This window comes from Micropterus dolomieu, linkage group LG01 (assembly GCF_021292245.1).
Source record: "Micropterus dolomieu isolate WLL.071019.BEF.003 ecotype Adirondacks linkage group LG01, ASM2129224v1, whole genome shotgun sequence".
Lineage (NCBI taxonomy): Eukaryota > Metazoa > Chordata > Actinopteri > Centrarchiformes > Centrarchidae > Micropterus > Micropterus dolomieu.
Window position 1 is genome coordinate 50,737,229 of NC_060150.1, and position 14,313 is coordinate 50,751,541.

Here is a 14,313-nt window from a genome sequence, read left to right on the forward strand (position 1 = left end):
GTGCAACAATGTTTATCAACTTAAAATTAGATTTAAAATGACTATTAGACTGAGCTCCAATGATTCTACATTGCACGGAAGATACTAAAATAGTGAAAGCTGAACATAGAAGGAAACTTTCTCTCATCCACTGGGTGACCCTTCATGTTGAGATATTCATTTTACCACAGTTACACAGCAATCGAGGGCAGAGACTGCCACAGTTTGGTCTTGTGCTCATGCACGGCCACAATACCAAGGGTCACTAAAGCTATCTCCTGCTCTTAGAGTGCCAAACAAATGCATACAATCACAGCCAACCACCACCAAATGTGCTTGGCCAAAATGTTGAACATTATTTAGGCCACACTGAAATAACCAGATTCTCATTGAATCCAACAATATTTTACCACATTATATTAACCAAACATTATATTTTATTTTCTGTATTGCCTACAAGTGTGGTTTTGTTATTGTAATATTTTAGGTTATAAGCAATAGCCATGTGTAGCTGCAGTAAAACTCAACAGTGTAAGACTTTTATTCATCATATAGTCAATGTACACATACAGTAAATAGTTGCAACTGCAGTATATGTACATTGTGGTATCTGTGTGTGTGTGTGTGTGTGTGTGTGTGTGTGTGTGTGTGTGTGAGCGAGAGAAAGAGAGAAAAAGGACATCTGCTTGTAGCTTGAAGCATCATAGAGCAAATCAACCAGACACACTCCTCATGTTACTTATTTCTTTTCTTTTTTGTACAATCAACAAACAGGAACATTGTCATGAGTGGCAATGGACTCTTTACTCAATGGCCCTGTACCTGTTTCTGTACTCGATACACATACATGAAAAGTTAGATAAATATAGATAAGTATATTTTCCTATTTCAGAGTTTTCATTTAAAGTTTCTATTGGTAACTTAAAGATTACAACTTACAATACCTTCAATGCAAAACTTAAACCTAAAGTCAGCTTCACATTGACATTAACATTAGCGTTAGTTAGCCAGTAAAATAGCAGCTACTTATGTTTACTGCAAGGAACCAATCCAACATCAGGAGTGGATGCATGAATGGTAAATGTCGGAGCATTTTTTGACACAAGAACCTAGCCTGATGCCTGATGTCTTTTCCAGTGGACTCTTCCAGGGCACTCAAGCTTCTTTGCGACCTGTGAGCAGCACGAATGCTGAACGCTTGGTTGTGTTTTTTATGTGTGCTTTTACATACATTACATTTACCTGGGGAAGTGATGGCAGTGACGGGGCTGGTCACAGGATTATCTACGCTCGAGAGCTACTGCTTGAACTCCTTCCACTCGCACCTGCTGCAAGTGTCAATAGTCTATATCTGCAATAGGGAATATACTACCCAAAAGTCACCAGAGAAATAGAGGAAGGAGAGGTGGTGTCCAGTACAGAATAAAGAGATATAGGCTGGCTGATGCCGGCTCCCTCCGCTTCCCACCATTCTTCTCTCCAATGTACAGGTGCTGGTCATATAATTAGAATATCATCAAAAAGTTGGTTTATTTCAGTAATTCCATTCAAAAAGTGAAACTTTATATATTATTTATAATATTATACTCATTTATTACACACAGACTGATATATTTCAAATGTTTATTTCATTTAATTGTGATGATTAAAACTGACAACTAATGAAAATCCCAAATTCACTATCTCCGAAAATTAGAATATTACTTAAGACCAATACAAAAAAAGGATTTTTAGAAATGTTGGCAAACTGGCGGGCTGTGCTCATCCAAAGGACTTCTTCAGTTCTTCAGTTCAGAACTGAAGAAGTCCTTTGGATGAGGGACGAAACGTCTTCCAGTATCTTCAACCAAGTCCAGTTGCCCTTCATTTTAACCCTCGTTGGATAAGTACCTAAGTATTATTTTGATATACATTTTGAATACTTTACTTGAATGAAGTATATGTCACTTTATACTTGTGCTTCACCTCATTTCAGAGGTAACTACAGGTATTGTACATTTTACTCCACTACATTTATTTGACAGTTATACTGTATAGTTATCAGTGTAGTGAACCAGCCAGTGTTGGTTTAATTATTTTATGCCAAAAGGAAAGAATCCAGCATATTTCTCTTTAGTCCTTATTCTCTACCCCACCAAAGAGCCATTAACATGTCCCATACTTTTCATGCCGATGTGCCGAACTGAGAAAGAACAGATTCAACATGTTTATTCCTATGCTAATGATCATTTCTCAACCTTGTCTTTTAACTCTGGCTCATTCAAATTTAATAAAATCATGCCCATTGATGTGTTTAATGCTATAGGTGATCTAAAGGACAACAGCAGTGCTGGTCCGGATGGGCTTGAGGCTAGGTATATTAAACTTGCTGCTCATGTATTGATATTTCCACTTGTGGACCTATTTAATCTGTCTTTGACTACTTTCACTGTTCCTGCTACATGGAAATGTGCGAAAGTTACCCCTCTCTTCAAAACGGGTGATGCTTCTCATATGAATAATTATCGCCCTATTTCTATTATCTGCACCACTGCCAAAATATTTGAGAAAATTATTTTTAATCAATTATCAAAATTAATTATTCAGAATAACATCCCAATATCAATCTGGCTTTAGACCTAATTTTTCAACCACCACAGCTTTATTGAAGTTCACCAATGACGTTTTCTCTGCCTTCGATAAGGGACAGCTAACTGGTGCTATTTTTATTGACCTTTCCAAAGCTTTTGATATGGTGGATCATTACCTTCTCCTTGACAAGCTTTATGCAATAGGTTTGAATCAAAGTACTCTGTTATGGTTTAATTCTTATCTTCGCAATAGACGGCAGTGTGTTGCTTTTCAAGGTTCACTGTCTGATTATTTATTGGTTGATAAGGGGGTTCCTCAAGGTTCCACTCTAGGACCCCTTTTGTTCTCAATTTTCATTAATGATTTATCGCACATTTGCTCCATCTGTAAGGTTCATCTTTATGCTGATGATACCGTAATTTACACTGCTGACTCTGATATTCACTGTATCCCGAACAGGTTACAAGCTGACTTTATTATGACTCAAAAATGGCTTCAGAATAACAAATTATTGTTGAATATGGAAAAGTCCTGTTGTATGTTATTTGGGACAAGGCACAGACGACCTTGTGCTCTTAACTTGCAACTTTATTTTGAAGATGGATCCTCCATGGTGAAATAGGAAAAATTTAAATACCTTGGACTGTGGATTGAGTCTGAGCTTACCTTTTAAACCTCACATTGATTACATCACAAAAAGAATATATGGCTGTCTCAGTTCACTTTATAGATCTGTTAATTGTTTCACACTTGAAGTCAGGAATAGGTTAATTTCTCAGTTGATATTTCCCATTATTGACTACCGTAATATCATCTACATGAACACTAGTGACACTGTTCTTAAGCCACTTAATGTTGTCTTTAACTCTCTATGTAGATTTGTTCTGAGTTTTCCTTTTAAAACTCATCATTGTGTAATGTATGCATCATCAAATTGGCTTCAGCTTTATTAAAGAAGAGACTTCCATTGATTCCTATTTATTTTCAAATGTGCCTACTTTGATTGTCCTCCATATCTGAAAGAACTCTTGGTTCCTTGTAGTGCTATGTATCCACTTAGAGATATGTAATATCTCATCTTTACTGTACCAGGAATCTTTTCAGCTGCTGGACGTAAAGCTTTTCATTATAAAGCTACTTGCGATTTGGAATAATCTCCCTCTTTCATTGAGACCCATCTCATCTTTTGGCAGATTTAGGTTATCTATATTTCAATATCTTAACAATGTGTGTGCATGTTATTGATGCTGGACTAAACAGTATTGCTTGTAATTGTATTTTGCTTCATGTAATTGTCTAATTGATTTACCTCCTGTGGATTCAACCTCTGTCTTTCTAATGTGATACCTTTTCGTATCGAATCTCTTTTGTATTATGGGTTCCACTTGTGTAATGAGGTAAATGAGATGTACTTATTGAGCTAGCTATAACATGTCTGAGCTATGATGTGTCTTTGGTCTGGGGCGAGGGTGTAAGCTGCCTAGTAACTCAATTGTTTTGAGCACTTGTTTTGTTTGTTTGTTTGTTTTTGTTTTTCCTGTTGTATAATGTATGTGTGTATTTGGACCCTCTTGAAAACGAGATGCTGCATCTCAAAGGGCTATCCATAATTAATTGAAATTGGAATTTACTGTCTTGCCTGTGTTCTTTGTTTAATTAATTCTTTGATTCAGCCCTTTTTATATACTTTCTAAGAAATGATATAGTACAGAAATATTATCATGTTAAATAACCAATTTTCCCAGCTCCTGAGCCAAGGATTGAATTTAAAGTTTGAGTAATCAAAGTTATCTCATTCACCGTTCATGGATCCAGTGTCACCCCAGAGGACATAAATAAGTATTACATGCCATTGTTAACTGCCTCTCCTTGTGCTTAATTTATTATTCTCTGTGTTTTATTGTTTGTGATCTGATGCCATGTTCTTATAACTTTATTTTCTAAGTCACAATGTTTAACCATCAGTATTTTCCTGGAAGTATTTAGTTAAGATGCTCTTTCATCTGCTGTGAACACTATGAAATCCTTTTAACTGGTAACTATTATAATTGTTATGGACGATTAACAATAACTTTTCCTTTCCTTTTATCAAATGCTTAAAACTTAGAAATGTATAACTGTTTGACATGAGTTGATTGTGGAAAGGTATTTGATTAAAAAACACACAGATGGACTTTAAGACCTTATTAAAATTAAAACACAGACTCTGAGCAACAAAGCTCCTCCTGTTAGACATGCCCCAGGAGACAAAAACACAGCGCTGTGGGCACACGCGCGTTCTCTTCTCTCTCGGCACTCTTACGCTCTCAGCAGTTCTCTGCTCCTGCGCCCTGTAACTCCAGCATTTAAGTTGCCGGCCCGGATAGTCTCCGAAGAATTTTGTCTCACAGCAACGTACATAGCCAATATTCACGAGGTCCCGCGGACCTTTGTTGAATTTACCTTGTCTTTTGTTTTGTTATGTTAAGTTATCAGACCGTTTAAGTCACGCAACTTTGAATTCAGAAACAACCAAGTTTCTTTTAAGCTTTATTTCAGTCGAATTAACTTCCACCGAAGTTCAGACTCAGCCAGCTGTAACACCGAGGACATCAACCAGCGGACGAAGCCAGGCCAACGCCCTAGCACTGCAGAGTTTTCCGCAACCACCAGCCAGCCAAAGGACTCCGGGATAACCCCATCGGCCCAAAACTCATTCGAGAGGCCTGTGGCGTGCCAAGCCACGGAGGCCCTGAACACAACGAACAAGACAAGCCAGTGACAAGACAGACAAGACTGTGACTGTAATTGTTGCAATTATATTTTTGTAATTTGTATACTTCCCTTTTCTATTTAACTAACATTTATTATTTATGCTTTTATTTTGAAGTCACTCACAAGTTTCCTTGGGGTGCACTCGCATGAATTGTACTGTTGCTCAACACCAGCAGGCAACAGATAGCATGGACATGTGTGTGTTCCGGTGAAAATTTCATGCTGGCTAAAGCAGACTTTGATGTCAGCGGTTTTAAGTTTACCTCTGAAGACTCAAAGACTCCTCTGTCTTCGTAGCATGCAGCCAACAAGGTATTTGTTTTGTCCGTCTGCATTTGGTAAATGTTATTCCACATGCTGTGCATGTTACTGTTTATGTTAAGCTAACATTGTTTCTATATTTTCTTGTCAGTGTTGTTTTATTAGTTTTCACGGTGGATTTGCCTTCAATAAAACAGTAGCAAGAAAACCACTTGTGTCTGCCTGTGCTTAGAGGGAAGTACAGTGAGGCCTTTGTCATCCAGACGGTGGGATAAACAACACGCACTAAGGCAAAACCAAAATCCTGCATTCTGTGGCCAAGTTGATGTCCTCTAGCATTTAATCCTTTAGCCTGAAAACTCCTAGCCAAATTTAACTTATTATCATTTACGTTATTATCATACAACTTACATTCATTAGTTCCGTTACTCCCTTAGAATCAAATTCTTTCCCACAATAGACCAACTAAATTCACATTGAACTCTATTATTCTCATTGATGGCATCCTGGTTGTTTAGTCATTATTGTTTTTATGTCTTTGATACATTTAACCAAACTTTGTACTAACTTTAGTTAGGGTTAACCCTTTATTAACAGCAAGTAGGTATGCTACAACAGTAAATTTTTAGGTTAAAATTTTATACATTTTATACAGACAACCTATGATGAGGAACTGATATGAATATATAAAGGGCTGCCTAGATGTTATTCTTAATGTTATATCTTAATGCTTAATCTGATATACTGATTATTTCAGCAAATTTAACCAAAAGCACTTTTATATATATAAAAAAACATCAACTTTAAAGGATAAGTTACATTTTTTCAAGTCTGTCTGTCTGAAGCTTTGAAAAACTGCAAACCTATTGTGGGGGCAGCCTGGCTGACAGTGAGTGTCCTGGTTTGCTCTCATTTTATTTCTCCCACTGTTGTGTTTTCCTGTACTCTGCCTGCTTCCCTGTGTCTCCTCCCCTGTGTGTGCTCTCCCTCTCCCTCCGCTCCTGAGCCAAGCCTACAACCCGCACCTGCACCTCCTCTGCCTGCCAGACCTGCCAGCAATCAACCTCATCCCTGCCTGCATATCAACCCCGGTTCTCCACACCATCTCCGCTTGATTGTCGTTGCTCCCAACCTGGTGCCACAACTTCTCTCAAGCTCCTGATAACTCGCGCAGAGATCTATGTTTTCCAGCCCTTGGTTTTTCCCCTGCGTCTAACCCTGTCCCTCTGCTTTCCTTCCCAGGTTCACTCACTCTCGGCCTCCGTTCAGTCAGCTGGGCCCACCCACCGGTCCTCTCCTCTCGGGCTTCCTTCACGGCGCCCCCCGCTCCTCGCCAGGCCACCTGCTGCCACACCACTCCCCTCCCCGGTCCCCTGCCTCCCTCGCCTCACCTCCTCCGCCTCAACAGCTCCTTGGTCCTCCATGCCCACGTCCCCCGGCGTCCGCCTCACCTCCATCTCCTCTTCCACAGCCCCTCTATTACCTCTAAATAAACCACCTTTCACTGAGTGTTGCGTTTGGGTCCGTTCTGTCCTATTCCCTAACACAAACCCATCCTTTATTGTGAAACAATAAAGGATGGGTTGAGCACACATAAATGAACTAAATGGTCTTGTTCTGTCTTTCTTAAAAGAAAATGTTTGTCATCACTTACCTGTATAGTTTGTAGCATTACCTTGAAAGTTAGGCCTTATTCTTGGGTCATAACTGACCATAAGACGGTTCAAGATGTTGGAGGTGGAGTTTGCCGGAACCTGTGCCATATCTTCTGGGGACAACTGGCTGTTAAATAGGATATTAATAGAAATTGATATAATTAACATCCAAATCCAAAGACTGGAGATATATATAATTATTGACGAACATTCAATCAGTACTGTAACACAATTCCATTTAACTTTTGGAGATGAATTTATCTAAATACATGCACTCAAGAAGTGATATGTCTGTTCCATAACCTGCTCACATGTGCACAGCACACACAGTTGTGTGTTTAGTTTTGTTATTTCCTGCACAAATATTTGTGCTGTGTCATATTTCCATTGGGCTATTCCTTGAAATGTGCCACCAAATTACTCTGTTTCTCTTTCTTTGTTAATATAGGATGTTAGGGGGGCCCACACAAAATGAAGCCTATAACCACCTACTCATACACTGTATGTTAGTTTTTTAGTACAATACATAACATTGATATTTGAGAGTTAAAATAGTCAACATAGTCAACACAGCTTATTTACACAGAAGTACATCAACTTCATCAAATATGCTGAACTGTTTCAAGTTCTACATTTAGAAGCTATAAGAGATTTTTAATAAATGTATGGCCCCAAGGATCAGTCTGATTAGTAAGGGAGTAACAAGTCGAATGGTAGTAGCAGAGCATTGTGGACAGCGGCAGCTAGTGTATTTAACTCCTGGGGGGACTGCTACATGAGGAATCACTCCTGTGTGATTTGTCCAGCAGAATTATAGAATAATAGCAGCGTCCACTGTCTTATGCAAGGTATCTCAATGTCAAAGAAATCAAAAAAGAACAGAAGAATTGGTCACCTTATTTCCGTTATACAGTTTGAGGATTATGTCCCACCCTGGGACGCTAGCTTCCTCCACGCCTTAGCCCCTCCCCCTACGAAGGAGTCCCTCAGCCATAAAACTGAGAGGCGCGCACACACACAGCAAACACCTCTTCCCCACTTTCTAGCCGATGTGTGAACAAGATAAGCAACAAGAATGTGAACCAAAGGATATTATTCCAACCCAGACCTTGTGAACAAAAGGTTCTTCGGTATAAGCTGTTTTTTGTTATGTTTGGTTCATAATCTTTGCTAAGTTAGTAGTGGTGCTCGCCTTTTTATTTTGTTTAGTAATTGCTATGTCACTTTTCTTTAAATACCATGTTGGTAAAGCTAAAAGACTCATAGTTTAAATTAACCTGTAGTACTCTTAATTTCTTCTCTGATGCATTTACTCTCCTGCCGGTGTTCCAGGTTTTATAGCATGAGTTTATATTGTGTTTACGTTTTGTATCAACGGAATGCTCCCATTTCTCCTCATATTTTCTCGTAACGGAAGGATCATACTGTGTTATTTAATTCTTTTCCCTAGCTCTTGGACTAAGAATTGAGTTCAAATGTTGAGTTAATTCGGTGGTTGAGCTGGTGTACTTTAGCTTTGGTATTACAGTCCTTAGTTACTAAACTCCTAATTTCCTCTAACTCAATTAGGGCTGCAGCTAAAAATGATTTTAGTATTCAAAGCTTCAATAGATTATTTCAATGATCAACGCATCGTTTAGAAGTACTTTTGCTTGGCGGCGCCCCCCCCCCCCATAACGGGATCAGCTGTGCATGTTTATAGGTGATATTTATTAGTCCTATCGGAAATTCATAGTGTCATCCAGCAAACATCAGACCAACAACCAGACAGCTGCTTAGAGTGCTATACAAGTTATACTAAAGGCTCGTGCAGACTACACAACTTTCAGCGTCGGCCGATGGCCGTGTAGTTCACACAACTTGCCGTCACAGGACAGCAGTCTTGAAGTCGTTGTGGCGTTCACACTACTTGACCGATCGGTGACAGGGACACACAAACACTACACACGTTGGTCTCCAAAAATTTTTTTATTTTTTTTTTCAAGAAAACACGTGAAATGTGAAACGGGAAATGAGCGATTCTGCACACGAAACAGCTGTTTATTATAAAGATGGCGATTATAAAGACAGAATCTGGTTGAAAGGATGGATTAGCACACGCAGGTAGCAGGGATTGTCTGAGCTACAGAGAGAGCTGGAGCTCCCCGACACCCAGTTAACTCATGACTGAGGTTTCAATTCACGGCCCAAAAAGGAGAACAACAAACGCACATGTGCACATTTTCAGCTGAGGACTGCGGCTTACTTTGGCTTCAGCTCAACGATCAATCATGATTTCAGATAAATACTAAAGTTGCTGTTACTGTCACCTCGTCTGTGTTCCGCTGGGAGAACACCTTGAAATTGTTTGATTATTAAACCATACCTTAGGAGTCCTGAGACCTTGAGCGGACAGAATTTTCATGTGGTGCCCCAACAAGTATTTACAATATATTTTCAAATATTAATATTCATAATTTCACCAATATTAAAGTAGGTTCACTACAATAACCAGATAATTCTGGTGTAACAGAATGATGATAAATTGCCAGGATAATGTTAATAACAATAGCAAAGTTTTGAGAAAAGATGTATTTGGATATTTACTTACGATGGACAGACGACTTGTTTGCCTTTCTTTCCCTTCTTTGTGGATTCTTTGGCCGTGGTCAGCTGCCAACAGCACAGCAGCAACAGGAACAAGATCACCCGCCTCAATCCAGCAGCCATGGTTCCTAAAACAGAGTTAAATGCTGCTTTGTGACTCATGAAGTTAAGTTGGCTAGTTGGTCAGTGGTGTTGGAAAAAGAGCTAAAATCTGAGGTTTATTTGGTTGGACAACTGTGTCCCATGCAGTGTCCGGGCATGTTGATCACTTTTCAGTGTCCCACAGTTGCCATTGTCGCCTGTGCTTCTTGCAGCATTTCTGTACTTGGTTGTGTTCTCTGTACTTGCAGTGCCAGTATGCCAGCAACAATGGTCAGTTTTTTAATCCTTGTGTGTTTTGTTCTTTCGTTTCAAAACCAAATCGGAAAAAAACCCCAGATAAACAGAAGACAAAAAACCAAACATCTGTTTTTGTTTTTCTGTTTTAAAACCAAAATCGGAAAAAAAGGCAGCTGCGTATTGTTCCATCTATGACCGGTGTTGTATCCCTACTGGTTTTCAAACTAACTAGCTGCTGTACACGTGTGCCTGTTGTTTGCAACAGCTGTGGTCTGTGTCAGGCTTCATCCAACCAGAGGGAATGATAACCGATCCTCTGCAGTGCACCAGGTCACATCGGCCTCACGGCTGATGTGCTAGCAGGTAGGGTTAACCTCCTTTGTGTTGCTGGGACGTAGCAAACGGTGGCGTTTCATACTTACGCTTTGTCACTCTGTCTGAAAGTGTCAGTTATGAGTTGAGATATGTTGTTATTAAGATGAGAACGCATTGGTGGAACCGGCATATTGGAGTGCCACATTGAACTGGTGGTTTCCCCTGGCTGGATGAAGTTCAGTGCTACTGTTTTTTACGTATAGCCTAATCTACAGTATGTGCCTACTGCAGCTGAAGGCTCTCTGCAGCGCTGGGTAACTTTCTAAATTCTTCCATCCAAAATAAAGGTCAGGTTGAAACAGTGTAGAGAGGAACGAATATTAACTAATAACAGTTCATGTTTAATGTGTATCAGTGGATATACTCACAACTATCACTGAATTAATTTGATACTGAAGAAATCTTAAAAACCAGAGGATTCTTAGGCAAATTCTGAGGTGTCCTGTTCCTGTCCCAGTTGCTAGTGAGTTACAAACCGAATGCTGAGCCTATGTTGATGTTCAAGCTCATCTTAATTACATTTAATCAGGCACCACCTTTGCCCATGTGTAGCCTATCTGCTGCAGGTTTATTAAGTCTAATACACAAAGCTGTTTTCTGTTTATCTGTTTTTTCCCATTTTTGGTTTTCCGGTTTTGAAAGGAAATAATCAAAGAATGAACCATACACGGATTATACACAGATTTTTTTCGTTTTTGGCAATTCATTTTATATTTATTCCTTTTTAATGAAGAATGAAGAGGGTCTGTGAACTTCAATTTGTTTTTTGTTATAAACCAAGAACGGAAGTCACGTTGTAACAGATGTAACAGGTAAAACATTCAAAAAATAGATTGACAATATATCATGTGGTTAGCAAGGTGATTATAGTTGAAAAGTGGTGGGGACATAAGGGCTCAGATCAGTGGCATGATGATACATTTGGGTCATGAGACGTGACAATGCTCAAGAACAAGACAAGAAGATTTTTAGCACTATTTAGATTTAAATATTTGATACAGATATATAGATATACTGTATGTGCGGGGTCTGGGAGTCCTCCCCCAGAAGATTTTGAGCATTAAACTCGTAATTTCCTGCATTCTGGAGACATTTTCTGCACCAATTTATGGTGAAAATGTCTTTGAAAATGTTTTTATATGAGGGAAAACTATACTGCATAGCATGTTTTCTTATTGTGCAAATCAACCTTTCTCAGAGCATTTTCATTTGTTAGTTAACTTAATTTGTTTGGTGCAAGCTATTTTTCAGAACATTTTTAACAAATGCTTTCAAAAAGTGATGACAAAATCAGCCGTTTCAAAATGAGGTGGGGACCTGTCCCCAGCGTTCCCAGTGAATGACTGTCAGAAAGGTTAAGAACTCCTGGTTTAGGGTCAGAAATAAGAGTGGAGCTGTAGGCTCGTGTTTACTCCCTCAGAGTAGGGAGGGTGTTGAAAGTGTTTACAAATTGTTTGTGTTTTAAAAAAACACAGTTTTGTGTTTTCAGTTAAAATGTGGTTACATGCTTGCTTTCTCTTTTAAGAAAGTATTTTTTTGTTGCTGATTGAGTTTAATTTGTCAGTATTATTTAATTTTTAATAAAAAACTTTGGTTGAACAGAATCTGTGGAGAATAAATTATTCCTATTAGTATATTCTGACATTAAATTAAAACAAATTTCATAGCTAGGCCTACTGTTAGCAGAGTTGGGTAGGAACTGTACTAATATTACTTTTCTCATTTTACATTTACTCATTTCCCCAGTAACTAGTAGAGTAACGGATTACTTTTTCCAGTAATATTATTAGTTACTAATCCAAGTTCTGAGTTACTCAATGCACCATCCTTGGCGTGAATGCGCGACTGGGCGGCAGGCTGTTTAGTAAACTTTGATGCTTTTTGATTGGTTCTATTGTCTGAATTTGCAGCACCACTATCTGCCAGTTAACCTGCCCCACAAACTTTTGAAAATAGTTAACAGTTGAAAAATATTCATTAGAAATTTAGAAAAGTGATAAGTTAAATTATTTTGATACATTTGTTACATTTTAAACTTGTAATCTGTAATGTATTACATTTCCAAGTAACCATGTTACAGCGGTTAAATTTTTGTGGAATGTTTCCGTTTATAAAATTCATGTAGCCTCTTTTTCCTATTTGTAGTGGAGATGAGTGGTACCCGGTGGGGTCTTCTGCCGTTGTAGCCCATCCGCCTCAAGGTTGTGCGTGTTGTGGCTTCACAAATGCTTTGCTGCATACCTCGGTTGTAACGAGTGGTTATTTCAGTCAACGTTGCTCTTCTATCAGCTTTAATTAGTCGGCCCATTCTCCTCTGACCTCTAGCATCAACGAGGCATTTTCGCCCACAGGACTGCCGCATACTGGATGTTTTTCCCTTTTTACACCATTCTTTGTAAACCCTAGAAATGGTTGTGCGTGAAAATCCCAGTAACTGAGCAGATTGTGAAATACTCAGACCGGCCCGTCTGGCACCAACGACCATGCCACGCTCAAAATTGCTTAAATCACCTTTCTTTCCCATTCTGACATTCAGTTTGGAGTTCAGGAGATTGTCTTGACCAGGACCACACCCCTAAATGCATTGAAGCAACTGCCATGTGATTGGTTGATTAGATAATTGCATTAATGAGAAATTGAACAGGTGTTCCTAATAATCCTTTAGGTGAGTGTGTGTGTATATATATACATATATATATATATATGTATATATATATGTATATATATGTGTGTGTGTGTGTGTGTGTGTGTGTGTGTGTGTGTGTGTGTAGATGTATATAAATATATGTTAAAAGTATACACTGTTCTCCCATGCTCTATAATCACACAGTGACAACGTGCTATGTGATGTGCTCCCATTTTCACTCTGTATTTACACATAAACAATAAGGCATGTAAGGGGAAATATAAAAATATAAAAAGGTATCCTGTGTTGCTCTCCTTTGTCTCCTACTTCTTATTTTTATCCTCCTCTGACAAAGATGCAATCGATGGAGACTTCATGCTACCTCCTCTTTTTTTCTGTGTTTTTTGGCAATAAAAGAAAAAACAAAAACACATAAAATAATTGCAGCAATAAATACAGCAAAGTCAACTTTAAATTGACTCCACTACGACACATAAAACATGCCTTAATAACAATCACATTTAACATAAGCAAAAAATTTGTCTGTCAAGATTTTTTTTTATGTCCAAAATTATTATCTTAACCTCTTATCTTGACATTTTAAACTGCATAAATTAGCCTAGTGGCTAGCGGACTTTTCCTGTCCTCATAGCTTAACAAACAAATCATTTATACTCTATCTTACTCACCCATGGTTAAGTCACTGCTAGGGGGTGACCAATAATCGGTCTGGCCGATTATCTGCGCCGATATTAATTTTTCCAATAATCTGCATTGGTCATTTTAAAAACAGATAGCTGATATAAATAATAAAAAAATGCTCTCCTTTGGCTCTGATGCAGCCGCCTCTCTCTGCCTGCTCAGGCCCACAGAGTGTTGAGTACAATGTCCACAGTACTTGCTGATTACAAGTCATGAGTAACAGCCTATCAACACTGACTATTGTGCGGAAGCAGCCAATACAACAAGCAAGCCATCACGCTGCAGCCCCTCCCCTGCTCTCCTCTCTCAGCAGAGCTCCTGCTGTAAACCTCAAAGCGCTTTTACACTACATCGCATTCACCATTCACACACATTCATACACTGCTGGAACAGCCACCAGGGGCAATTTGGAGTTTAGTATCTTGCCCAAGGACACTTCAACATACAGCCTGGAGGAGCCGGGGA

The 14,313-nt window shown here is 38.9% G+C and overlaps 1 protein-coding gene across 1 annotated transcript in view; it reads right to left on the reverse strand.

Annotated features, from left to right (window-relative positions):
- The window catches only part of LOC123968947 (glycine receptor subunit beta-like), a 63,256-nt gene extending 49,379 nt beyond the window's left edge, over window positions 1–13,877 (reverse strand). The window contains exons 1-3 of the mRNA XM_046045992.1: window positions 13,836–13,877; window positions 9,811–9,934; window positions 7,241–7,347 (exon numbers count right to left, since the gene is read on the reverse strand). Of these exons, the coding sequence (XP_045901948.1) occupies window positions 7,241–7,347; window positions 9,811–9,934; window positions 13,836–13,839 (235 nt within the window). The 5' untranslated portion in view covers window positions 13,840–13,877. The remainder of the gene's footprint in view (window positions 1–7,240; window positions 7,348–9,810; window positions 9,935–13,835) is intronic.
- Between the last annotated feature and the right edge of the window lie 436 nt (window positions 13,878–14,313).